This window comes from Pleurodeles waltl, chromosome 7 (assembly GCF_031143425.1).
Source record: "Pleurodeles waltl isolate 20211129_DDA chromosome 7, aPleWal1.hap1.20221129, whole genome shotgun sequence".
Taxonomy (NCBI): domain Eukaryota; kingdom Metazoa; phylum Chordata; class Amphibia; order Caudata; family Salamandridae; genus Pleurodeles; species Pleurodeles waltl.
Window position 1 is genome coordinate 933522396 of NC_090446.1, and position 26136 is coordinate 933548531.

General features: G+C 48.6%; 1 protein-coding gene across 2 annotated transcripts in view; it reads left to right on the forward strand.

The window, feature by feature from the left end:
* LARP1 (La ribonucleoprotein 1, translational regulator) overlaps nt 1–26136 on the forward strand; it is a 547470-nt gene that overhangs the window by 515412 nt on the left and 5922 nt on the right. For both annotated transcript variants that reach the window (XM_069199616.1, XM_069199617.1), the window contains exon 17: nt 5259–5368. In XM_069199616.1, coding sequence (XP_069055717.1) covers nt 5259–5368 — 110 coding nt within the window. The remainder of the gene's footprint in view (nt 1–5258; nt 5369–26136) is intronic.

Here is a 26136-nt window from a genome sequence, read left to right on the forward strand (position 1 = left end):
TATATGGTTTGGCCCTCCCCTAGAGCCCTTGCTATTTGCTAATACTTTTGCCAATGCTTGTTTTTATGCTTCTCACCGATTACTATTGTGTATATAATTAGTGTGTATACTTACCTCCATTTGGGGGGGAACTGCCTATAAGTATTCTAGCGTTGTTACTATAATAAAGTACCTTTATTTTTGCAACACTGTGGTTCTTTCATGTGTGATGGTGCTATGGGACTATAGTGGTATTGCATAAGCTTTGCATGTTTCCTAGATAAGTCTTAGCTGCTCATCCACAGCTACCTCGAGAGCCCTGGTTTCCTAGACACCGCTTACACTTCAGTAATATGGCATACCTGACCTGGTATCAGGTGATAAGTCACTCAAGGTGCTCACCACACACCAGCTTCCTACAACCACGGCCATGTTGTACCTGCAGAAATGGGAGAAGGGGTGGAGGATTGGAGCAAATTTGGAGGTGGGCTCTGTCACAAAATACTCCTACTAGTGGAACACCTCCCGGGAAGGGACAGTGACTTTATCGACTCAGCAGGATGTAGCAACAAGTCCACAAGCAGGTGCTTCACCCGCAAGTCCTCTATTAATGATTCCAGTTTTGGGGCTTTTGCCAAGTAGACCTGTTTGCAACCACAGAACCTGCAAAATACCCAAACTTCATATCCAGATACACGCTTTCACAGTCCAAAAACAATGCAGTATGGGTGAACGGGTTGGGATGTTTTCCTACGCTTTTCCTACTCTCCCCTTGCTTCTATTTCTGGTTCTGAGGTTAAAGCAAACATCCTTCACCCTCATTCTAGTAGTACCCATTGGGGCTTGCCAACCATGGTTCACAACCCTTTAAGAGCTATCATTAGTTACTCACAAGAAACTCCCAATCATGCCCGACATTCTCATACAGAACTCTGGGAAAATATGCCACTTACACCCCTAGTCACTCTAGCCTGCTGTCTAGCTCCTAGAATTTAGATATGTTTAACTACCACTGAATGTTTGTCCATTCTCAAAGAAATATATAGGCCTATTACATGTGTATGCTATGCGGCCAAATGGAAACTATTTGTTCACTATTGTCACTCAAAGCAAATTGACCCTCTCACACCAGTGGTACAGGACATTGCCTGCTACATCTGCAGAATTGTGGACTGGTATTTACATCTTTCAGGCTCCACCTTGCCACTCTGGCTGCTTACCTACAAAGTAGGCAACATGTATCTCTTTAAAATTCCATTTATCAAAGCCTTGATGGAAGGGCCCCAAAAAGGGTAAACCCTCCCCCAAGCTCCCCACACGCACTTTTTGCCTGGTATCTGATGTAATTTAGACAAAGTGCACTGGGTTACTGCTAACCGGGTCTCCCCGTGCCAGATATCTTTCCCCTTAAACTGCCCCAGGGCACTCCACCTAGAGGAGATGACCACTCAACCCCTCTCTTCCCTCAACCCTCTATACCCTACCTCTCACCCTCCCAACCCCCCCAACACAGCCCCGCTTTTGGTGGCCAGTCCGGCAGGAAAATTAGGGAAAACAGGGAGGAGCGACCACCCCAGCCAGGAACCACCCCTAGGGTGTCCAGAGCTCAGGTGACCCTCTCCCTGCAGAATCCTCCATTTTGGATTGGAGGACCGGGACCAACAGGGATAGGAATGTGACCCCCACTCCCCCCCCCCCCCCCCCCCCCCCCCCAAAGGGAGTGGGAGGGAGTTCCACCCTCTGGAACAGTAGCCATCGGCTACTGCCCTCTGACCCCTAACATGCCCTTAAATCTAGGATTTAAGGGCCTCCCTGAACCCAGCTCACCAGATTCCAGGCGACATACAAAGAAAAGGACTGCTAAGCTGAAAACCCTAGCAGGGAAGAAGGAAGACAACTGCTTTGGCCCCAGCCTTACTGGCATGTCTCATGCTTCAAAGAACCTGCAAGAAGAACAGTGACGCATCCAGCGGGCCCAGCGACCTCAACTCGAGGACTGCCCTGCACCCCAAAGGACCAAGAACTCCAGAGGACAGCGGCTCTGTCCAAAATAAACTCTCAACCAAGGACTCCCACCTCACTCTGGACGTGTGAGTCCTGATCCCTGTGCACCTGATGCCTGTGTCCAGGTGGTCCACCCAGCAAGAAAGGATCTTCAGGCAATTGGGACCAAGAGTCCACCCTGGGTTGACCCCTCCTAGCCCCCACGACCACGCCTGCAGAGAGAATCTAGAGGACCCCCCTAACCGTGAACTTCGGACAAAGATATTGGATGCCTAAAGGACACACTGCACCCACAGCCCCCAGGCCTTGTAGAACCTGACCCCCGGTGCAGCATCAACCAGCAGGTGGCCCCCTTCCCTGTCCAGCTGGTGGTTTGCCCGAGAAGCCCCCTGGACCTCATCTGCAGCCTCAGTGACCCCCTTCGTAGAATTGCATTGGAAACCCGATGCCCAGTTTGCACCTTGCACCCAGCTGCCCTAGTTCCGCTGAGGGTGTGTTTGGAGCCAGTAATATTTGGGGCACCTCCAGTCCTCTCTTGAACCACCCTGGTCAGCCCTCCGAGTCGTGGGTACTTTCCTGCTGGCTGACCGAATTCCAAGTACCTCCCTGTCTCTATAGGAGCCCTCGTTAATGTGGTGCCTCTTTGACCTTTGCACCCGACTGCCCTTTTGTTGCTGGTGGTGGGTGTTTGGGGTTAACTTGATCCCCCAGCGATGGGCTACCTAAAACCTGGAGATAGGAACTGTAAGTCTAATACTTGTAAAACTGTACAATCTTTTCATCCCCAGGAACTATTGAAAATTGCAGTGTCCATTTTTAAAATAGCTTTTTGTCATTTTAAAGAAAACTGTATACATTGTTGATTCCATTCAAAGTTCTGATTATAACTATACAAATTACCTCACATTATATGTACTTACCTGCAAGCTGAATCTTGTGGTTCAAGAAATAAATTAACAAGACATATATTTTTCTTTATAAAATCCTATTGGTCTGGAGTCAAGTCATTGTGTGTTACTTCTGTTACTTGTATGTGTACAACAAATGCTTAACACTATCCTCTGATAAGCCTAACTGCTCGACCACACTACCACAATTATAGCATTAGTATTATCTATAATTGCCTCTGTCAAGCCTCTGGGGAATCCGTGGACTCTGTGCACACTATCATTTTGATATAGTATATACAGAGACAGCTTCCAACAAATCTGCTTTGTCTTTGTTGATTTTCAGACATAGTAAGTGACAAGGGAAGCCGTTTTAAGTACATGTATTGGACACTGGTCACTGAGTTTCCCAGTATCATGATGCCGTCTCTGAATATAGGGATGTTTGGTATCAAACATCTCAGATTAATAAACCCTTACTGATACCAGTGAGGGATCTATTAATAACTGCATCCTTAGAGGTGCCCCTGAAAAACTACCAGCTATTAGTGGCTTGACTGACTGGTCCTGACCAGTTCAGCCACCATAGATGTACTACTGCCCTCCTAAGGCGAGAGACAGTGCTCTCAAGGGCTAGAGACAAAAGCCTGCATTGGCCGGGGGTGTTAGCACCTCACCCAGGCAGAATGGGCATTCCAGGTTGAGGAGCTTCGAAGGCCTAGCTGCCTTGTAATGTGACCCAGGTCTCTCCAGATGGTGGAGATGACAGACTCCCCTGAACCCACTTTTGGCGGCACCACAGGTGGGATCATTAGGCAGATTAGGTGGTGTACCCACTTCATGCTAGTTCCACCCCTAAGGTGGACGAGCTGAAGTGGGGACACTTTTTTTTTTTAATTGTTTGGAAGGAATTAGGCCACTAGGGTTAGGGTCATGCCCGCTTCCCAGCGAGAGTGGTCATAGAAAGGGTCTAGTCATCCTAAAGGTGGGCAGCCCATTGGCTACCACCTGGCACTCCCTGTAACGCTCCTAGAGTGATTATTTAGGTGGCACCCCTGGAACTCAGATCCTGACTACCTAAAAAGCAAAGGACAAAGAAGAATTGCAGAAGAGGAACAGAAGCAGCAGTTGACTTGGTACCAGCCCCAACGGCCTTCCGAAGTCTACGGACTTTGCCCAAAAAGACGACTTGTCCTGCAGGTGAGCCCCCAAGAATCTCAGCAGGACTGCCTGCCTTCTATCAAGACTCCTGTGAGCTGCAGCTCTGCTTTCCACGTAGGTCTCAAGACAGGACTCTGCAGCCTCCAGAACGGTAAAAACCCGACACCCAAAGTGACCTCTGAACCTTACATTCATGACCCAAGGTGAACCCAATAAACGGTGCAGCAATGTTCCCCAGCTGTCAGAGTGCAGTGTGATCTCACCCATCTTGGACCCCCCAGTCACCTGCAGCCCCTGCATGCCGTCCCCCTCTCCTGCAGCCTTGTGAGAAAACCTGACACCTCCAGCATTCACTTCACCCCTCACCCTTGACCCCATTGGAGGTGGGTCACTGGTGCCAGGGACGCTCCTCTGAGCTAGTCTACCCTGGGTCCCCCACTATTTGACTCAGCGACGACACCTGCAGCCACAACATGCTTGACCCCTTGACCGCAAGTGCTCCCGAACAAAGAATCACAACACCTAAGGACAGCCCTGCATCATTGCTCCTGGATAAAAGGACCAAAGGTGCACCTACGTCCCTGACGTAAGTGCTAGTCTACAACCTACCTGCTTGTTGTCCCTGACTGGTTTCCTAGCCAGAGCCTGCTTGCCACGAGGACCCACTCCCATTGAAAACCATTGGGCACCTGTAGGAAATAGGGATGCTCGAGAGAGCCCCATGATAGTTTTTCAAAAAACGTAAAAATTCTACATGAATTTTACTTCAAACCGAGACAGTACTGCTATATTCTAGTTTGTCATTTTCAGCCGCCCTGTTTTACTTAGCTGATTAATAAAGTCTTACTCTTCCTGGACTTTACAGCACTAAACAGACATTCTGTTTGTGAATTACTGTGTTCTTCTGTATTTGCATCTCTATCATGTATCCTCTCGGACATTGTTTTGGTTGCTTTACTTGGTTGACCCTGGAGGAGAGGTTAAACCCAAAAGGAGTAACTTGGTTATCCAGTCCAAGGGCAAGCTATTGGTATCCTTGGACATCAGAAGTAAAGTGTTTTCTGCCCAGCATAGCCCAGACCTGAAAATAAGGTGGTGTTGCAGTTTTGTATTAATATTGTACCTCTCCTGTTGAATTTTCTTCTTGCCCATGAAGACAGATTACCTTAAGCCTTACACACCGATATTTATACTTTATAATAGGGCACCCTTTATTTCTCTTCACAGGTATGGCTTGGAGTGCCTTTTTAGATATTATAGTTATGGTCTGGAGAGAAAATTCAGAGTGGATATATTCCGTGATTTCCAAGAGGAGACTATGCGAGATTATGAAGCTGGTAAGAGCATGAGTGAGATCTGAGCAGCAATTTATTGAAGTGAAAAAGCATATCATTCTGTTAGTCTTTTTACCTAGCTACAATTTTGCATTAACAGCACCACTGCCGTAATATTCCATGGTAAGTAGTGAATAATGGCTGTTTTTTCTCACTGTTAGGGGATGGGTGGGTATGTGTTTAAGCCTTTTTACTTACACCCAAGAAGGGAGTGTGTCTACTTGCCCTTCCCTGTAAGGTCTGACCACTCTTTGTAATATTGTTGCTCTAGTGCTTTCCTTCCCCTTGATGTTAGCAAGATACCAAATTTCTTTCTTCTTGGTCAAATCAGTAAATACAGCTTTTACTGAAGATTGTTGAAGATGGTACCTGTGACCGAGTGTTGGGCCCAGAGATGTGCTCCCAGGTGTGTGAGCTGATGCCATATAGCAGCGTCTTACGCATGGGATGACATCTGAAGCGCACAAGATGGCGTCACTGACTGCATTTGCAAACGACCGACTTGCGGCCTCTGAATAATTTGAGTTGCGATCTTGTGATTATCTAGTTCTTTATTGCTTTTCTGAATTTTAATGATTCTTTGATTTTTAGATGATGTAGTTGATTCTTATCTTTGAGAGCATGTTCCAAAGCTAACATGTTTGCACGAAGCAAAAGCTTTTGCCTTTTTTTTTTTTTTAATTCATCACTACTGGAGCTTTCGATATGAGGTTTCTTCCTTGAATGAACATTGAATTTTGATGGTTTGTTCTCATCGTAAATGTAAGCTTCTGAACAGTTCAAAAAGCTTTGAAAGGGATTTTGTTTTAGTGTGTTCTAAGGAAATGCACTATATCTGATAGAGACTTCTTGGTGCAGATTCCTTACCTTAGAATTCCCTGGCGTCCGCTTCGAATCCGGAATTGTTCTGCTGAGCAGTACCCTGCGCATGGTGTCATTCGGATCCGCATGCGTCGTTGGAGCAGTCTATGAAGTCACGGTCTTCTATATAGGCACAACCCTGGCGCACGCACGTCAGTTCTTTTCCTTCCGCACTGGTTAAAAGCAGGTCCGGATAAAGCTACCCTGTTTTTCAGCATTTCGTCAAAGACTTTTTCGATTGTCTGTGCGAATGACTTTGAGGAAGACTGAATTCAAACCGTGTGAGGCATGTCATCGCGCCATGTCGATCACTGATCTGCAACAAGTTTGTCTCTGGTGCCTTGAAAAGGACCATAAAGCAAAGTCATGCTCTGTCAGCCAGCCATGGCTCCGAAGGCAATGAGAGCGATCTCTTAAACTTCTAGTGATCGGCAGCGGTCCTCGGTCGGCTCGCCTACAAGGCGGTCACAGTCCCGCTCTAGGAGGTTGCGGCACTGCTCCAGGAGCCCCAAGTCGTCATCCTCACATTTGAGGTCCTCAGGCATTCAGGTAAGAGGCACAAAATGTAGAAGTTGTCCAAGCGGACTTCAAATTCGCCACGCCCGTCGGCTGACGAGGTGTCCAGGGAATGTTTACATTCTGAGTGCTGCTCTGTGGAGCCGTCGCCAGGGTTGACTCTGCATCTCCCCCCCCCCCCCCCCCTCCTTTCCTGAGAACCGAAGCGACTCCTGCTCAAAATAAAGGAGTTTTACTAGGGTATGTGCCTTGTTCTTGAGCTGGCCGCACCCTCAGGTGGGTCTGCGGGGTCAGCAGAGACCATCAGATTCGACCGGCGCCAGGTTGTCAGTCGACTGGCGCTGGGCCAGACATCGACGCTCCCTCCACCACCGGCGCCCACTGGTAGTAGTCCCATCCTCATTCTGGATGATCCGGAGCTGGAACGACGTTGTGTGATGCCGATTCAGACTTCAGTGCCGATTAGGCCCAAAACAGTGCCTGAGGCTTATTTAGAACAGCCAGGCACAGGTGAGGGGTGGGAGGGGTCTGAGGACCCTTTGGAATATGGATTGAAGCATGAGGACTGGTATGAGGATCTAGGGGAAGCCAGTGGACTCGTTACTTCTCAGATACTGGCATGCTTTCGCTTCCTGTTGTGGCTACAGAGGAGGGGGGGGCATCTTATGCCATGATGGTGCGTAGTGCAGCTGTGGTCTTGGACATAGATTTGCCTACAGTGACAGTCGGGACTAATCTCCTGATGGAGGTGCTTCAGCCAGTGGTTGCTACATCAGAGCCGATGTAACCCTTCAATGAAGCCCTCACAGAGGTCTTGGGAATGTGGTCCAAACCCAGCACAGGGGCACCTGTGAATAGGCCAATCGCCCGCAGCAATAGACCAGCTCCATCTGACCCTAGTTTCCTCACCCAACACCCCAACCCGGAGAGCTTGGTGGTCCAGGCCTCCACTTTCTGTGGTGCCTTCCCTTCTGCTACCCTGGCTAGGGAATCCAAGAGGCTGGACTAACTTGGTCAAAAGTTGTTTTCTTCCTCCAGCCTGGCATTGAGGTCGGTAAACACCTCTTGCCTGTTGGACCGTTTTTCCCATACTTTATGGGATATGGTGGCACATGTGCTGCCCCAGGTCATGGAGGGCGTACAGGACACTCACCCAAGCTGTCAAGGATGGAAGAGATGCAGCCAAGTTTACCATCAGGTGTGGCTGGGACATGACTGACTCGCTGGGAAGGGCAATTTCTTAGACAGTGGCCCTCTAACGCCACGCCTGGCTACATACCACTGGCTTTTCCGGGGATGTCAGTCGAACATGGTAGACATGTCTTTTGATGGGTCACGCCTTTTTGATGAGAAGGCAGACTCTCCGCTTGAGAGATTCAAGGAGTCTTGAGCTACGGCCAGATCCTTGGGCCCCTCAGTGCTGGCTCGTCAGCAGTCTATCGCCCCTTTTGATGCTTTGGGAGGGGTGTGGTACCACACCCAACCACAGGATAGCCACTGTCCTCCGGCTTCACAGCATCCAGTGCGAGGACGAGGTTATAGTACCTTCAGACCCGGAGGGTCTAGTCAGAGGTCAGCCACCACCCATCCTCCCCTCTTCCGCAATGCCCAAGCCCTCCTAGTATGTTTCTGCAAGACCATGTACACCCAGTTGGAAGGAGGATTCAGTTTCATCTCCCTCACTGGCGGTCCATAACATCGGACAAATGGGTCTTTCAGATAATACAGAAGGGCTATTCCCTCCCCTTCCAGTCTTTCCCTCCCTCTCTCCCTCCAGTAAAAGAACGGCTGATGGAGGATCATTTGATCTTGCTCCGCGAGGAAGTTATGGCTCTTGGGCAAGGGAGCCATAGAAAGGGTCCTGATGTCAGAAGTAGGCAGTGGTTGTTATTCCCGCTACTTTCTTGTTCCAAAAAAGAACAAGGGTCTTCTCCCTAATTTGGATTTAAGGGACGTCCATCTCTTCCTCAAGAAGGAGAAATACAAGATGCTCACTCTTGCTCAGGTCTTCTCTGCCCTAGACCAAGGAGACAAGATGGTAGCGTTGACTTGCAGTGTGCGTATTTTCACATCCGCATCCTGCCCGCCCATAGGGGTTACTTGCGGTTCAAGGTGGGCCACAAGGACTTTGTTTACCGTGCTCCCCTTCGGTCTCACCTGTGCCCCTCAGAAGTTCACCAAAGTGATGCCAGTGGTGGCAGCTCATCTGCGCAGGTTGGGGATTTCAGTCTTCCCCTACCTAGATGATTGGCTGTTGAAGGCTTAGATGTCCCAGACTCGTCGCCCACCTTCAGACTATGGCGGACCTCTTGTATTCGCTGGGGTTCACTATAAACGTGCCAAAGTCACACCTGACTCCCTCTCAGAAGCTCCCTGTCATTGGAGCGGTTCTGGGCACTGCAGTTTCAGGCCTATCCTCCCGTAAAGCGAGTCCAGGATATTCAGGTTATGATACTGATGTTTTGGCCTCAATAGATTTCGGTGAGACTGACTCTGAGACTGTTGGGACTCATGGCTTCCTGCATCCTATTAGTCAAACATGCCAAATGGCATATGAGGGCTCTGCAGTGAGACCTGAAGTTCCAATGGGCACAGCATCAGGGAAATCTTACCGACCTGGTTCAGATCTCACAGGGAAATGCAAAGGATCTGCAGTGGTGGTTGATGAACTGCGATTGGGTCAAAGGCAGACTCCTCTCCCTTCCCCAACCAGATCTCACAGCAGTGGCAGATGTCACTCCTGGAATGGAGCCACCATCTGGGAGAGGCGAACATCAGAGGTGTTCGAAAATGCCACTGTTAGCATGGTTACCCCCTAACTTTTTGCCTTTTTTTATGCCAGTTATGATTGAAAGTGTGCAGGGACCCTGCTAACCAGGCCCCAGCACCAGTGTTCTTTCCCCAATCTGTACCTTTGTCTCCACAGTTTGCACACAAAGTCCCTTGTAAATGGTACCCCTAGTACCAAGGTCCTTGTGGCCAGGGAATGTCTCGAAGGGCTTCAGCATGTATTATGCCACCCTGGGGACCCCTCACTTAGCACATGCACATTGCCTCAATGCTTGTGTGTGCTGGTGGGAAGAGAATGACTAAGTTGACATATCACTCCCCTCAGTGCCATGCCCTTAACCCACTGCATGTGGCATAGGTAAGTTACCCCTCTAGCACGCCTTGCAGCCCTAAGGCAGGGTGCACTACACCACAGGCGAGGGCATAGTTGCATGAGCAATATGCCCCTACAGTGTCTAAGCAAAACCTTAGACATTGTAAGTGCAGGGTATCCATAAAAAGTATATGGTCTGGGAGTCTGTCAAACACGAACTCCACAGTTCCATAATGGCTACACTGGAATCTGGGAAGTTTGGTATCAAACTTCTCAGCACAATAAATGCACACACTCAGTGTGGGATTTATTGCAAAATGTGCACACAGGGCATTTTAGAGATGCCACCTGCATGCCAGTCCGACTCCTGGTGTTAGACCGACCAGTTCCTGCCACAACCAGACGAGTTTCTGGCCACCTGGGGTGAGTGCCTCTGTCACTCTGTGGCCAGGAACAAAGCCTGCACTGGGTGGAGGTGCTTCTCACCTCCCCCTGCAGGAACTGTAACACCTGGCAGTGAGCCTCAAAGGCTCATGCCTTTTGTTACAGCACCCCAGTGCATCTCAGCTAGTGGAGATGCCCGCCCCTCCAGCCACTGCCCCCACTTTTGGCGGCAAGGCTGGAGGAGATAATGAGAAAAACAAGGTAGTCACTGGCCAGTCAGGACAACCCCCAAGGTGTCCTGAGGTGACTCTGACTTTTAGAAATCCTCCATCTTGCAGATGGAGGATTCCCCCAATAGGATTAGGGATGTGCCCTCCTCCCCACAGGGAGGAGGCACAAAGAGGGTGTAGCCACCCTCAGGGCTAGTAGCCATTGGCTACTATCCTCCCAGACCCAAACACACCCCTAACTCGAGTATTCAGGGGTCCCCAGAACCAAGGAAGATAGATTCCTGCAACCTGAAGACGAAGGACTGCTGACCTGAAGCCCTGCAGAGAAGACTGAGACACAAACTGCTTTGGCCCCACAAAGAAGCAACTTTTAAAGACCACACGTTTCCTGCCGGAAGCGTGAGACTTTCCACTCTGCACCAGACACCCCCGGCTCGACCTGCGGAAAACTTCCTCTACAGGGAGGACTCCCCAGCGACTGCGAGCCCATGAGTAGCCATGCCTGCCACATCCAGATGGGTTTTTGGCTACATGGGGTTAGTGCCTTTGTGCACTCTGTGACCAGGAACAAAGCCTGTACTGGGTGGAGGTGCTTCACACTTCCCCCTGCAGGAACTGTAACACCTGGCAGAGAGCCTCAAAGGCTCAAGCCTGGTGTTACAGCACCCCAGGGCACTCCAGCTAGTGGAGATGCCCGCCCCCCCCCCGGACACAGCCCCTACTTTTGGCGGCAAGTCCGGAGGAGATAGAGAAAAACAAGGAGTCACCCTCCAGCCAGGACAGCCCCTAACGTGTCCTGAGCTGAGGTGACCCCTGCCTTAGGAAATCCTCCATCTTGTTTTGGAGGATTTCCCACCAATAGGTTTAGGGATGAACTCCCCACAGGGAGGAGGCACAAAGAGGGTGTAGCCACCCTCAGACAGTAGCCATTGGCTACTGCCCCCCAGACCTAAACACCCCCCTAAATTGAGTATTTAGGGGCAACCCTGAACCCAGGAACTCAGATTCCTGACCTGCAACAATAAGGACTGCTGACCTGAAAGCCCCGCAGAGAAGACGGAGACAACTGACTTAGCCCTAGCCCTACCAGCCTGTCTCCAGACTCAAAGAACCTGCACAGTGATGCATCCAGCAGGACCGGCAACCTCTGAGGACACAGAGGAGTGCTTTGCAACCAAAGGACCACAAAACTCCAGTGGACAGTGGCTCTATCCAAACAGCAACAAAGAAACCATTTTTAAAGGGAACTCCAGCTTCACTCCAGAAGCGTGAGTCCCCAACACTGCACCAAACACCGCCGACTTGTGTCCAGAAGAACCAGCACTGCAGAGGACCCCCAGGCGACTCCAACGACATGGACACCCCGAGATGACCTCCCTGCACCCCCACACCTGCAGTGAGAATCCAGAGGCTCCCCCGACCACGAATGCATGGTAACAAAGAACCCGACGTCTGGAAGAAGCACTGCACCCGCAGCCCCCAGGCCCGAGAGAAACCAACTACTGGTGCAGGAGTGGCCAGCAGGTGGCCCTCAGCCTTGCCTTGCCCAGTCTGTGGCTAGCCCGAGAAACCCCCATATGCCGTGTTTGCATCGCAAGAGTGACACCTCCCCCCCCCCCCCCCCCCCCCCCAAAGGTCAAGATTTCTACCTAAAACCCAACACCTACTTCACACTGCACCCGGCTGCCCCTGTGCTGCTGAGGGTGTATCTTGTGTGCCCGTTTGTGACTGACTGTATTCTCATTTATTACACTGTGCGTATAACAAATGCTTAACATTACTCTCTGAGAAGCCTACTGCTCGACCACACTACTACAAAATGGAGCATTAGTATTGTAGGAAGTTGGCTATCTATATACTATTTCAAAGTAAGAAATAGCATGCACAGAGTCCAAGGGTTCCCCTTAGAGGTAAGATAGTGGCAAAAAGAGATAATTCTAATGCTCTATTTTGTGGTAGTGTGGTCGAGCAGTAGGCTTATCAGAGGGTAGTGTTAAGCATTTGTTGTTCACACACAGGCAATAAATGAGGAACACACACTCAAAGACAATTCCAAGCCAATAGGTTTTTGTATAGAAAAATATATGTTCGATGGCATATGTCGCTGCAGATACACATGTTTAGCACAGTCCGCTGCCTGGTGTTGGGCTCGGAGTATTACAAGTTGTTTTTCTTCGAAGAAGTCTTTTTTGGTCACGGGACCGAAGGACTCCTCCCTCTTCGGCTCCATTGCGTATGGGCGTCGACTCCATCTTAGATTGTTTTTTTCCGCTGTCGGGTTCGGACGTATTCCTTTTCGCTCCGTGTTTCGGTTCGGAAAGTTAGTCAGAATCTCGGAAGAAAGCGTCGGTATTGTTCTGTTCGGTATCGGGATAGTTAGGTACATCGACACCGATCATCGGAAGACTTTGGGGTAGCTTCGATTCCCCATCGGGGCCTGGTCGGCCCGACCGCGTGCGACATCGAAGCCGATGGAACGGACCCCGTTCCGTTTCTGCCCAAAATGTCACAGTAAGTATCCTTATACAGATCAGCACTTGGTCTGTAACTTGTGCTTGTCCCCCGAGCACAAGGAGGATACCTGTGAGGCCTGTCGAGCCTTCCGGTCCAGAAAAACACTCCGGGACCGAAGAGCCAGGCGTCTACAAATGGCGTCCACGCCGACAAAACAACGTTTCGACGACGAAGAGGAAACATTCTCGGTTCCGGACTCGGAATCCGGAGACTCCGACGTCGAACAACAACAAACCGTGAGTAAGAAGTCGAAAATAAAGACCATCGAAAAAACAAAAGCCCAGGGGACGCCACTGCCAACAGGCCATGGCTCGACCCATAAAACAGGCGACCCGTCGAAGGCGCCGAAAAAGGGCACGCCCATAGCGAAGACACCCGACTCCGGTCGAGGGACCGCCATGGAGCAACCTCGGAGCCGAGATAGCGGCTCCGAGAAGCAAAAACAAGATGCCGGCACCGAAAAACATCGGCACCGAGACACACTGCCGAAAGCCACAAAAATTCAGTCGGTACCGAAGCCGAAAAAAGATTCTCTCTCGGCGCCGAAAAGTTCCTACACAGAGGAACAAGGGATAAGTGGCCAGATGCACAGATTTGGACAAGAGCTCCAAAGTGTAGAATCAGACTACACACAAAAGAGACTGTACATCCAACAAGACACAGGGAAGATATCAACTCTTCCCCCAATAATGAGAAAAAGAAGGATCGGATTTCTCAAGGATGACGCACAACCACAAGCCAAAGTGGTTAAAAAAAGTCACGCCTCCGCCCTCTCCACCACAACAGGCATCGCCGGCACAAACTCCGCCACAAATGCACTCACCAGCGCAAACTACTGTAAGTCAAGATAACCAGGATCAAGACGCTTGGGACCTATACGACACCCCAGTGCCGGACAATGATCCCGATTCATACCCCACAAAGCCGTCACCGCCAGAGGACAGTACCTCATACTCGCAACTGGTGGCTAGGGCAGCAGAATTCCACAATGTCCAACTGCATTCCGATCCTATAGAGGATGATTTTTTATTTAACACCCTCTCGGCTACACATAGCCAATATCAATGTCTCCCAATGCTACCAGGGATGTTACGGCACCCAAAACAAATTTTTGTGGAGCCCGTAAAATCAAGAGCCATCACCCCAAGGGTGGATAAGAAATACAAACCACCACCCACAGACCCAGTGTTTATTACTTCGCAGTTACCACCTGACTCCGTAGTAGTAGGGGCAGCTCGCAAAAGAGCAAATTCCCATACATCTGGCGACGCCCCACCTCCGGACAAAGAAAGCCGAAAATTTGATGCAGCAGGAAAAAGAGTAGCATCACAGGCAGCCAACCAGTGGCGCATCGCAAATTCACAAGCGCTGCTAGCCCGATATGACCGCGCACACTGGGATGAGATGCAACTTCTCATAGACCATCTTCCCCAGGAATACCAAAAGGGGCGCAGCAAATAGTTGAAGAGGGACAAACGATCTCAAACCATCAAATCCGCTCTTCAATGGACGCAGCCGATACTGCAGCGAGAACAGTCAACACTGCTGTCACCATAAGGAGACACGCTTGGCTCCGCACTTCAGGGTTCAAACCTGAAATCCAGCAGGCTGTCCTTAATATGCCCTTCAACGAGAAACAACTTTTTGGCCCTGAAGTGGACACAGCCATTGAAAAACTTAAAAAGGACACAGACACGGCCAAAGCCATGGGCGCACTCTACTCCCCGCAGAGCAGAGGCTCTTTTAGAAAAACTCCATTTAGAGGGGGGTTTCGTGGCCAACCCACAGACACCACCAACCAACAAACCAGAACCACACCATATCAGGGTTCATTCCAAAGGGGAGGTTTCAGGGGATATAGAGGGGGTCAATTCCCAAGGAGTAGGGGAAGATTCCAGACTCCAAAAACACCTCCACCTAAACAGTGACTTTCAAGTCACACAACCCCTTCACTCAACACCAGTGGGGGGAAGACTAAGCCAATTCTACCAATCTTGGCAGCAGATTACAACAGACAATTGGGTACTAGCAATAATCCAACATGGCTATTGCATAGAATTCCACAAATTCCCACCAAACATCCCTCCAAAAACACGCAAAATGTCACCACAACATTTAGAACTTTTAGGACTAGAAGTTCAAGCACTACTGCAAAAGGATGCAATAGAGTTAGTACCAGTACAACAAAAAAACACAGGAGTTTACTCCCTGTACTTTCTAATTCCAAAAAAAGACAAAACATTAAGACCAATATTAGATCTCAGGACACTAAATACCTACATCATATCGGACCACTTTCACATGGTCACACTATAAGACATCATTCCACTGCTCAAACAGCAAGATTACATGACCACATTAGACCTAAAAGATGCGTACTTTCATATACCGATACACCCTTCTCACAGAAAGTACCTAAGGTTCGTATTCAAAGGAATACATTACCAATTCAAGGTGTTGCCATTCGGAATAACAACTGCACCAAGAGTATTCACAAAATGTCTAGCAGTAGTAGCAGCACATATCAGGAGACAACAAATACATGTGTTTCCTTACCTAGACGATGGGCTAATCAAGACCAACACAGTAAAAAAGTGCACAAACAACACCACATATGTCATACAAACCCTTCACAAACTGTGTTTCTCCATCAACTATACAAAGTCACACCTCGAACCGTGTCAGACACAACAATATCTAGGGGCAACCATCAACACATCAAAAGGAATTGCCACTCCAAGTCCACAAAGAGTTCAAGCATTCCACAAGGTAATAAGTGCTATGTTTCCAAACCAAAAGATACAAGCAAAATTTGTACTAAAACTTCTAGGCATGATGTCATCATGCATAGCCATTGTCCCAAACGCAAGACTTCACATGCGACCCTTACAACAGTGCCTAGCATCACAATGGTCACAAGCACAGGGTCAACTTCTAGATCTGGTGTTGGTAGACCGCCAAACATACCTCTCGCTTCTATGGTGGAACAGCAACAATTTAAACAAAGGGCGGACATTTCAGGACCCAGTGCCTCAATGCGTTATAACAACAGATGCTTCCATGACAGGGTGGGGAGCACACCTCAATCACCACAGCATTCAAGGACAATGGGACGTACACCAAACAAAATTTCATATAAATTACCTAGAACTGTTAGCAGTATTTCTAGCGTTAAAAGCCTTTCAACCCATAATAACACACAAATACATTCTTGTCAAAACAGACAACATGACAACAATGTATTATTTAAACAAACAAGGAGGAACACACTCAACACAATTGTGTCTCCTAACACAAAAAATATGGCAATGGGCGATTCACAACAACATTCGCCTAATAGCACAATTTATTCCAGGGATCCAAAACCAACTAGCAGACAACCTTTCGCGAGATCACCAACAAGTCCACGAATGGGAAATTCACCCCCAAGTTCTGAACAATTACTTTCAAATTTGGGGAACACCCCAGATAGATTTGTTCGCAACAAAAGAAAACGCAAAATGCCAAAACTTCGCATCCAGGTACCCACACCGCGAATCACAAGGCAATGCTCTATGGATGAGTTGGTCAGGGATATTTGCATACGCTTTTCCCCCTCTCCCTCTCCTTCCATATCTAGTAAACAAATTGAGTCAAAACCAACTCAAACTCATACTGATAGCACCCACATGGGCAAGACAACCTTGGTATACAACTCTACTAGACCTTTCACTAGTACCGCATGTCAAACTACCCAACAGACCAGATCTGTTAACACAACACAAACAACAGATCAGGCATCCAAACCCAGCATCATTGAATCTAGCAATTTGACTCCTGAAATCCTAGAATTCGGACACTTAGACCTCACACAAGAATGTATGGAGGTCATAAAACAAGCTAGAAAAGCTTCCACTAGACACTGCTATGCATCTAAGTGGAAAAGATTTGTTTGCTACTGCCATACCAATCAAATCCAACCATTGCATGCCTCTACAAAGGACATAGTGGGATACTTACTACATTTGCAAAAAGCAAACCTCACTTTTTCATCTATAAAAATACACCTCGCAGCAATATCTGCTTACCTACAAACTACTCATTCATCGTCTCTATTTAGAATACCAGTTATTAAAGCATTCATGGAAGGGCTAAAAATAATTATACCACCAAGAACACCACCAGTTCCTTCATGGAACCTTAACATCGTCTTAACAAGACTCATGGGTCCACCTTTTGAACCCATGCATTCCTGTGAAATGCAATATCTAACGTGGAAAGTCGCATTTCTCATTGCAATCACATCCCTCAGAAGAGTAAGTGAAATACAGGCATTTACCATACAAGAACCATTTATTCAAATACACAAAAATAAAATAGTTCTAAGAACAAATCCAAAATTTCTACCAAAAGTAATCTCACCATTCCATTTAAATCAAACAGTAGAATTACCAGTGTTCTTCCCACAGCCAGATTCCGTGGCTGAAAGGGCACTACATACATTAGACATCAAAAGAGCACTAATGTACTACATTGACAGAACAAAGCTAATCAGGAAAACAAAACAACTGTTCATAGCTTTTCAAAAACCACACATAGGAAATCCAATCTCTAAACAAGGCATTGCTAGATGGATAGTCAGATGTATTCAAACATGCTATCTTAAAGCCAAGAGAGAATTGCCTATTACACCAAAGGCACACTCAACCAGAAAGAAAGGTGCTACAATGGCCTTTCTAGGAAACATTCCTATGAGCGAAATATGTAAGGCTGCAACCTGGTCTACGCCTCATACATTTACTAAACACTACTGTGTAGATGTACTAAATGCACAACAAGCTACAGTAGGCCAAGCTGTACTAAGAACATTATTCCAAACTACTTCAACTCCTACAGGCTAAACCACCGCTTTTAGGGGAGGTAACTGCTTTATAGTCTATGCTAAACATGTGTATCTGCAGCGACATATGCCATCGAACTGAAAATGTCACTTACCCAGTGTACATCTGTTCGTGGCATTAGTCGCTGCAGATTCACATGTGCCCTCCCGCCTCCCCGGGAAGCCTGTAGCCGTTTAGAAGTAGATCTTAAATCTTAAACATTTGTACATTTGTAAATAATTATTATAAACTTTTTATGTACATACGTATTCACTCCATTGCATGGGCACTATTTATAGCAAACAACTCCAGCCTCACCCTCTGCGGGGAAAACAATCTAAGATGGAGTCGACGCCCATGCGCAATGGAGCCGAAGAGGGAGGAGTCCTTCGGTCCCGTGACCAAAAAAGACTTCTTCGAAGAAAAACAACTTGTAATACTCCGAGCCCAACACCAGGCAGCGGACTGTGCTAAACATGTGAATCTGCAGCGACTAATGCCACGAACAGATGTACACTGGGTAAGTGACATTTTCATTTCTTAGTTTAAGAACCACAGGTTCAAGATTTACAAATGAAAGGTACTTAACTTAGGTATCATAGGAACTTTGAATCAGCAAAATAGCATGTACAGTTTTGGCAAAAATAGCAATAAGCTGTTTTAAAACTAGACAGTGCAAATTTCAACAGTTCCTGGGGGAGGTAAGTATTTGTTAGTTTTGCAGGTAAGTAAACCACCTACAGGGTTCAAAGTTGGGTCCAAGGTAGCCCACCGTTGGGGGTTCAGGGCAACCTCAAAGTTACCACACCAGTAGCTCAGGGCCGGTCAGGTGCAGAGGTCAAAGTGGTGCCCAAAACACATAGGCTCAATGGGAGACCTAGTAGTCTCTTTAGCGAAGTAGGCAAGTTGGGTGAGGGGGGTTTACTCCTCGGGGTAGCCACCACCTGGGCAAGGGAGAGAGCCACCTGGGGGTTGCTCCTGCACTGGAGGTCGGATCCTTCAGGTCTTGGTGCTGCAGGTAGTGTCTTTACCAGGCGTCGGGGTCTTAGAAGCAGGCAGTCGCGGTCAGGGGGAGCCTCTGGATTCCCTCTGCAGGCGTTGCTGGGAGGGTTCAGGGGGGTCAACTCTGGTTACTCACAGGGTCGCAGTCGCCGGGGAGTCCTCCCTGTAGTGTTGTTTCTCCGCAGGTCGAGCCAGGGGCGTCGGGTGCAGAGTGGAAAGTCTCACACTTCCGGCAGGAAACGTGCAGTCCTTTAAAAGTTGTTTCTTCTTTGGAGCAGAGCCGCTGTCCTCAGGAGTTCTTGGTCCTTTTAGATGCAGGGTAGTCCTCTGAGGCTTCAGAGGTCGCTGGACCCTGGGGAACGCGTCGCTGTTGCAGTTTTTCTTGAAGTGGGGAGACAGGCCGGTAGGGCTGGGGCCAAAGCAGTTGGTGTCTCCGTCTTCTCTGCAGGGCTTTCAGGTCAGCAGTCCTTCTTCGTCTTCAGGTTGCAGGAATCTATCTTGCTTGGTTCTGGGGGCCCCTAAATACTCAATTTAGGGGGGTGTTTAGGTCTGGGGGGGTTAGTAGCCAATGGCTACTAGCCCTGAGGGTGGGGGGGGGGGGGGGGCACATCCCTAATCCTATTGGGGGAAATCCTCCATCTGCAAGATGGAGGATTTCTAAAAGTCGGTCACCTCAGCTCAGGACACCTTAGGGCAGAGGTCTTCAAACTGGGGGGCGGGCCCCCCTAGGGGGGCCTCAAGTGATTCCAGGGGGGGCCCCAGACTCTGGCCAAAATAAATATTATACAGATAACAGGCCTTTGTTTGAGGCAGAAGCAGGTTGTTGCAGTTTTAAAAAGGTAACAGTACTTAACTGCAATGTTTAAATAGGTTTAGACATATTTAAACATTGCCATGTTTATAAAAGAATTGTGAAATTCTGAGGGGGGGCCCAATGATTTTTATTTCTCAACTGGGGGGGCGCAGCATTAAAAAGTTTGGAGACCTCTGCCTTAGGGGTTGTCCTGACTGGCCAGTGACTCCTCCTTGTTTTTCTCATTATCTCCTCCGGCCTTGCCACCAAAAGTGGGGCCGTGGCCGGAGGGGGCGGGCATCTCCACTAGCTGGAGTGCCCTGTGGCGCTGTAACTAAGGGGGTGAGCCTTTGAGGCTCACCGCCAGGTGTTGCAGTTCCTGCAGGGGGAGGTGAGAAGCAACTCCACCCAGTACAGGCTTTACTAGCCACACAGTGACAACGGCACTCTCCCCATGTGGCCAGCAACATGCCTGGTGTGTGGCAGGCTGGCAGAACTAGTCAGCCCACACTGGAAGTCGGGTATGTTTTCAGGGGGCATCTCTAAGATGCCCTCTGGGCTGTATTTCACAATAGAATGTACACTGGCATCAATGTGCATTTATTGTGTTGAGAAGTGTGATAACAAACTTCCCAGTTTTCAGTGTAGCCATTATGGTGCTGTGGAGTTCGTGTATGACAGACTCCCAGACCATATACTCTTATGGCTACCCTGCACTTACAATGTCTAAGGTTTTGCTTACACTGTAGGGGCATAGTGCTCATGCACCTATGGTATAGTGCACCCTGCCTTAGGGCTGTAAGGTCTGCTAGAGGGGAGACTTATCTATGCCATAGGCAGTGGGAGGGTGGCATGGCAACCTGAAGGGAGTGCCATGTCGACTTAGTCATTTTCTCCCCACCAGCACACACAAGCTGGCAAGCAGTGTGTCTGTGCTGAGTGAGGGGTCCCCAGGGTGGCATAAGACATGCTGCAGCCCTTAGAGACCTTCCCTGGCATCAGGGCCCTTAGTACCAGTTACAAGGGACTTACCTGGATGCCAGGGTGTGCCAATTGTGGAAACAAAGGTACAGTTTTAGGGAAAGAACACTGGTGCTGGGGCCTGGTTAACAGGCCTCAGCAGACTTTTCAAATCATAACTTGGCATCAGCAAAGGCAAAAAGTCAGGGGGTAACCATGCCAAAGAGGCATTTCCTTACACCAGGCAACCCTTAGTGATAGTGTTTTCGTGCCTAGATAACCAAAGCTCTCTAGGGGTAGCTGTGGAGGGCAGCCAAGGCTTTATCTGGTAGCAGTGTAAAACACTTACAATACCTCCATAGGCAGTGATGTTGCAAGAAAGAGCCACACATTGTTAAAAAAAAGATTAAGCATTCTTTACTATCCTAACGTTGGTAAATCTCCACTTGGAGATATCTACACACAGAAAATATACTTGGGAACAAACCAGAAAAGTTTCTAAATACATGGGACTCTATGGAGGGTCAAAACCATATACTAAAAGTGGTATAAGAATGGAGGTGCCCAACCATGGTAAGTGTGTTAGGATCCCAGAGGCTGGGGAACACCCAAGCTAAGTAACAAATCTCCCAGGCACCTGTGTGCAGAGATGTTATCTAGCCCAGCGTCCGATAGGCTAATGCACGACTTTTACAGTTATAATTTTCAGGATTCAGAACCCTTCCTAGAGGCCCCCTACGAAAACCAGTTGAGGCAAGGGAGGTTCTACAGGGAGTGCAGAATTATTAGGCAAGTTGTATTTTTGAGGATTAATTTTATTATTGAACAACAACCATGTTCTCAATGAACCCAAAAAACTCATTAATATCAAAGCTGAATATTTTTGGAAGTAGTTTTTAGTTTGTTTTTAGTTTTAGCTATGTTAGGGGGATATCTGTGTGTGCAGGTGACTATCACTGTGCATAATTATTAGGCAACTTAACAAAAAAAAATATATACCCAGTTCAATTATTTATTATTACCAGTGAAACCAATATAACACCTCAACATTCACAAATATACATTTCTGACATTCAAAAACAAAAACAAATCAGTGACCAATATAGCCACCTTTCTTTGCAAGGACACTCAAAAGCCTGCCATCCATGGATTCTGTCAGTGTTTTGATCTGTTCACCATCAACATTGCGTGCAGCAGCAACCACAGCCTCCCAGACACTGTTCAGAGAGGTGTACTGTTTTCCCTCCTTGTAAATCTCACATTTGATGATGGACCACAGGTTCTCAATGGGGTTCAGATCAGGTGAACAAGGAGGCCATGTCATTAGATTTCCTTCTTTTATACCCTTTCTTGCCAGCCACGCTGTGGAGTACTTGGACGCGTGTGATGGAGCATTGTCCTGCATGAAAATCATGTTTTTCTTGAAGGATGCAGACTTCTTCCTGTACCACTGCTTGAAGAAGGTGTCTTCCAGGAACTGGCAGTAGGACTGGGAGTTGAGCATGACTCCATCCTCAACCCGAAAAGGCCCCACAAGCTCATCTTTGATGATACCAGCCCAAACCAGTACTCCACCTCCACCTTGCTGGCGTCTGAGTCGGACTGGAGCTCTCTGCCCTTTACCAATCCAGCCACGGGCCCATCCATCTGGCCCATCAAGACTCACTCTCATTTCAACAGTCCATAAAACCTTAGAAAAATCAGTCTTGAGATATTTCTTGTCCCAGTCTTGACGTTTCAGCTTGTGTGTCTTGTTCAGTGGTGGTCGTCTTTCAGCCTTTCTTACCTTGGCCATGTCTCTGAGTATTGCACACCTTGTGCTTTTGGGCACTCCAGTGATGTTGCAGCTCTGAAATATGGCCAAACTGGTGGCAAGTGGCATCGTGGCAGCTGCACGCTTGACTTTTCTCAGTTCATGGGCAGTTATTTTGCGCCTTGGTTTTTCCACACGCTTCTTGCGACCCTGTTGACTATTTTGAATGAAACGCTTGATTGTTCGATGATCACGCTTCAGAAGCTTTGCAATTTTAAGAGTGCTGCATCCCTCTTCAAGATATCTCACTATTTTTGACTTTTCTGAGCCTGTCAAGTCCTTCTTTTGACCCATTTTGCCAAAGGAAAGGAAGTTGCCTAATAATTATGCACACCTGATATAGGGTGTTGATGTCATTAGACCACACCCCTTCTCATTACAGAGATGCACATCACCTAATATGCTTAATTGGTAGTAGGCTTTCGAGCCTATACAGCTTGGAGTAAGACAACATGCATAAAGAGGATGATGTGGTCAAAATACTCATTTGCCTAATAATTCTGCACTCCCTGTATAGTGCCCCACCTGTGGATACCCAGCAGAGCGGAGTTCCAGCACCAGGGAACCCAGGTTGCATAGGAGTGAAGTGACGTCTGAAACATTTGAAGCTAATGGGAGGCCTCATTTCTCCAGCTGCTGTCATGACCTGGGCCAGGTGGATGGAACCCAAGGGTGAATTCCAGACAAGAACCACCTGAAAAAGAAGGGGACAGAGTCTAGACCGCTCTGAGCTGTCCAGGAGGTGGAGGTAGGCAATGTCAACTCTTCTTGGGGATAGTTCCTGCAGGTCGATGAAGGAAGAAGTCCAGCTAAGGAGTCCAGGTGATGCAGGAAGATCCTTGGGGTCACCCACGAGCTGTCACACGTCCGTCCCCAGATTACAAAGTGACAGTGGTCAGCAGAACCAGCAACCAGCATTTGCAAATGCAAGAAGTTGTTGTAGGGAAGTTTGCAGGATTTGGAGGACCAGCAAGGTCCTAGTGACTCTTCCCTTGGAGGGAAGTCCGGGCTGGCCCCAACAAGCAGGAGAGCCAGCAGAAATCGTTTGATCCCCCACAAGTACCCAGAGGCAGCAGGCACAGGGAGTCGCAGGGAGGCCTCAGCTGTACAGCAAAGGAGTCCCACGCCGCAGGAGTTGCAGGATGAATGCTGTTCTTGAGTTGTAGAGTGCTGGAGGCTGGGGCTTCTTGGAGATCTCCTGGAGTAAGAGTCAACATGCCCTGGTAGCAGCAACCGAAGCAGTGCACAGAGGTTCTGTCCCAGTGGCCACAGCAAAGGCCCACTGTTTCCCAAGTTGGATAGACCAGTTCAATCGGGATGGAACCACAGAACCACCACCTGTGTTGCAGAGCCTTCTCGATGTCTGTGGGACAACAGGATCCACCAGTCGGTCGTTGTTAAGGTGACTCCTTTACTCCAAGGGAGATTCCTTCTAGCTTCCTGGTGCAAGCAGAGTCCTTGTGACCATGGAGGATGCACAGCTTTGGTTGTTGCAGAATTCTTGCACGATCCAAAGAAACAATGTTGCACATGGGCGGAGGGGGACTTCCCACCAGAAGCAGTTCTGTTTGGTTCTAGGCAAAGACCAGCAGCTGTTCCAGAGACCAGAATCCGAAGACGTCCTGCAGAGAGTTCCTTGTAACGTCTTGCTTGATGAATCTGAGGACATACCTGCAAGAGAGCCCTTAAATAACTCTATAAAAGAGGGTTGGGCGTCTCCTACCTGGTTTAACCAACCAGACGCTCTCAGGGGCCTCTGCCCATCTTATTTTCAAGTTGGCAAAATCAAGTGGCCACCTGGCAGACCTCTGTGCATCTCCCTAGGGGAGGTGCTGGACAGGAGGGTGGTCACTCCCCCTTTCCTTTGTGTGGTTTTGCACTAGGGAAAACCGGTTTATGCAAGGGCACCAAATATGCCCTTCAAAGCAGTCTGGTGTCATTGACAGGCCACCCCAGCCCAGAGACACTGTTTTCAGTGGGAGAGGTGGTCACATATCTCTCCTACAGGAAATCCTTTGTTCTGCCTTCTGCTTGAGTTAGGCTGATCAGCAGGATGGCAGAACAGTGTTGAGGGTTGGCAGCAGCGCAGGCTGGCATGCAGACCTTCAAAGGCTGTACAAGCAGATCTGGGGGATCCTCTGAGGAACTCCCAGAGTACATGGTATCATGTAACTAACACTGGAATCTGTGTAGTTGCATGATTTCAACATGTTTGATAACATGCCTTGGTTCGAGGAAGCCGTTATGTAGTTGGACTACCTGTGTTGGCCAGTGGCCACTACATACATAAAATGGCTTCTCTGCACTTAAAAGCCCAGGGAATGGAGTCTGGAGTTTGAAGGGGCACTTCTGCTCATGCAGGGTTGCCTGCTCCCTCAGGACCATGCACCCTCCCTTGGAGTGAAGGAGTCACTCCCCTGTAACCGCAGGTACCTCAAGGCAAAGTCGACCAGTTGGTGGGGTTTGGTGTCCCTGGAAGTCCAAAGGTCCAGCTTTACAGGTGGTGGGACTGTAGGCCCTTGCTCCTGCCACTGGCTCCCCCTGTGTACTGCGACTGGTGCACTTTGCACAGCTTGCTGACTCTTCTTTTGGCTCAAAGAAGCCCCACCACTCTGCAAACTTAAGTTAAGCTCCTGTCCTGCAGCCCCTGTGATGTGACTTCTGTTTTGCTGGGCTGGTAAAACTCCTTGTGTCTGGTGCTGGTGGGTCACTTGTGGGGACTCAAACAACTTCTGTTGGCCTTCATTTGTGCTGAGGGCCAGCTATGACTCCCCCCTCCTGGGTAATGTCTCCTGAACCTTGCTGGTCCCCAGAACTCTGCAAATCCTTCTACAATCCGGAGACAGTCAAGGGACAGCTCGTAGGTGGATCCTGGGATCTTCAGTTCCTGGACCCTCTAGCTGGACGTATTCTTCTACAACTTGCAGGAACTTCATCTTCAAGAGGGTGGGCATTTCCACCTGCACCACCTGGGCACCTCCTTCGGTGCTGGACTCTGTTCCCTTCCTTTGCAGGTCCTCCACGTCCGGAATCTGTCCCTGGGTTCCACCAACCTGGTCCACGAGTCACGACAGCAGCTGGACAATCTGAGGCATCCAGTCTTCAGCAAGTCCCTTTTCCCCCTCTGCACCAGGTCCCTGGTGAAGGCACTCCTGTCTTCAGGTTATCCTGGGATAGGGGCTCTCTATCCATCCCTGCTGGTTTCCTCAGGGTCCACTGGGAAGGTTCCTGAATTCCACAAACTCCAACCACTACTGTGTGAGCCTAATGGACTACTGGGTGGGTACCTGACTTACTCCTGGTGGTTGGTGTCACTTCATCTATCTCTGGTGTTCCTAACTGCCCCCAGTCCCTAGCTAACCACCACACTTACCTTGGCTGGAGGCTCACTTTCACATTTAACTTTTTTAGTATATGGCCTGGACCTCCCCTAGGGCCCTGTATTTTTTTTTTTTCTGCTATTTCTGATGGTTATTTTATGTGTATATTGTATGTAATATCTCCCCAGGACGATATACCAATGGCAGTTTAGTAGTAATGCAGTAATAAAGTATCTATTTTTGCAACACTTGTGTTGTCCTTTCTTGAAACTAAGTCATTATCTGACTAATTTGGTATTGCAAGTGATTTACATTCCTCCTGGATAAGCTTTAGCTGCTTGCCTCCGCCACCCATAGAGAGCTTCTGTTATCTGGACACCTATTCATTGTTACTAAGGGTTGCCTGGACTCAGTAT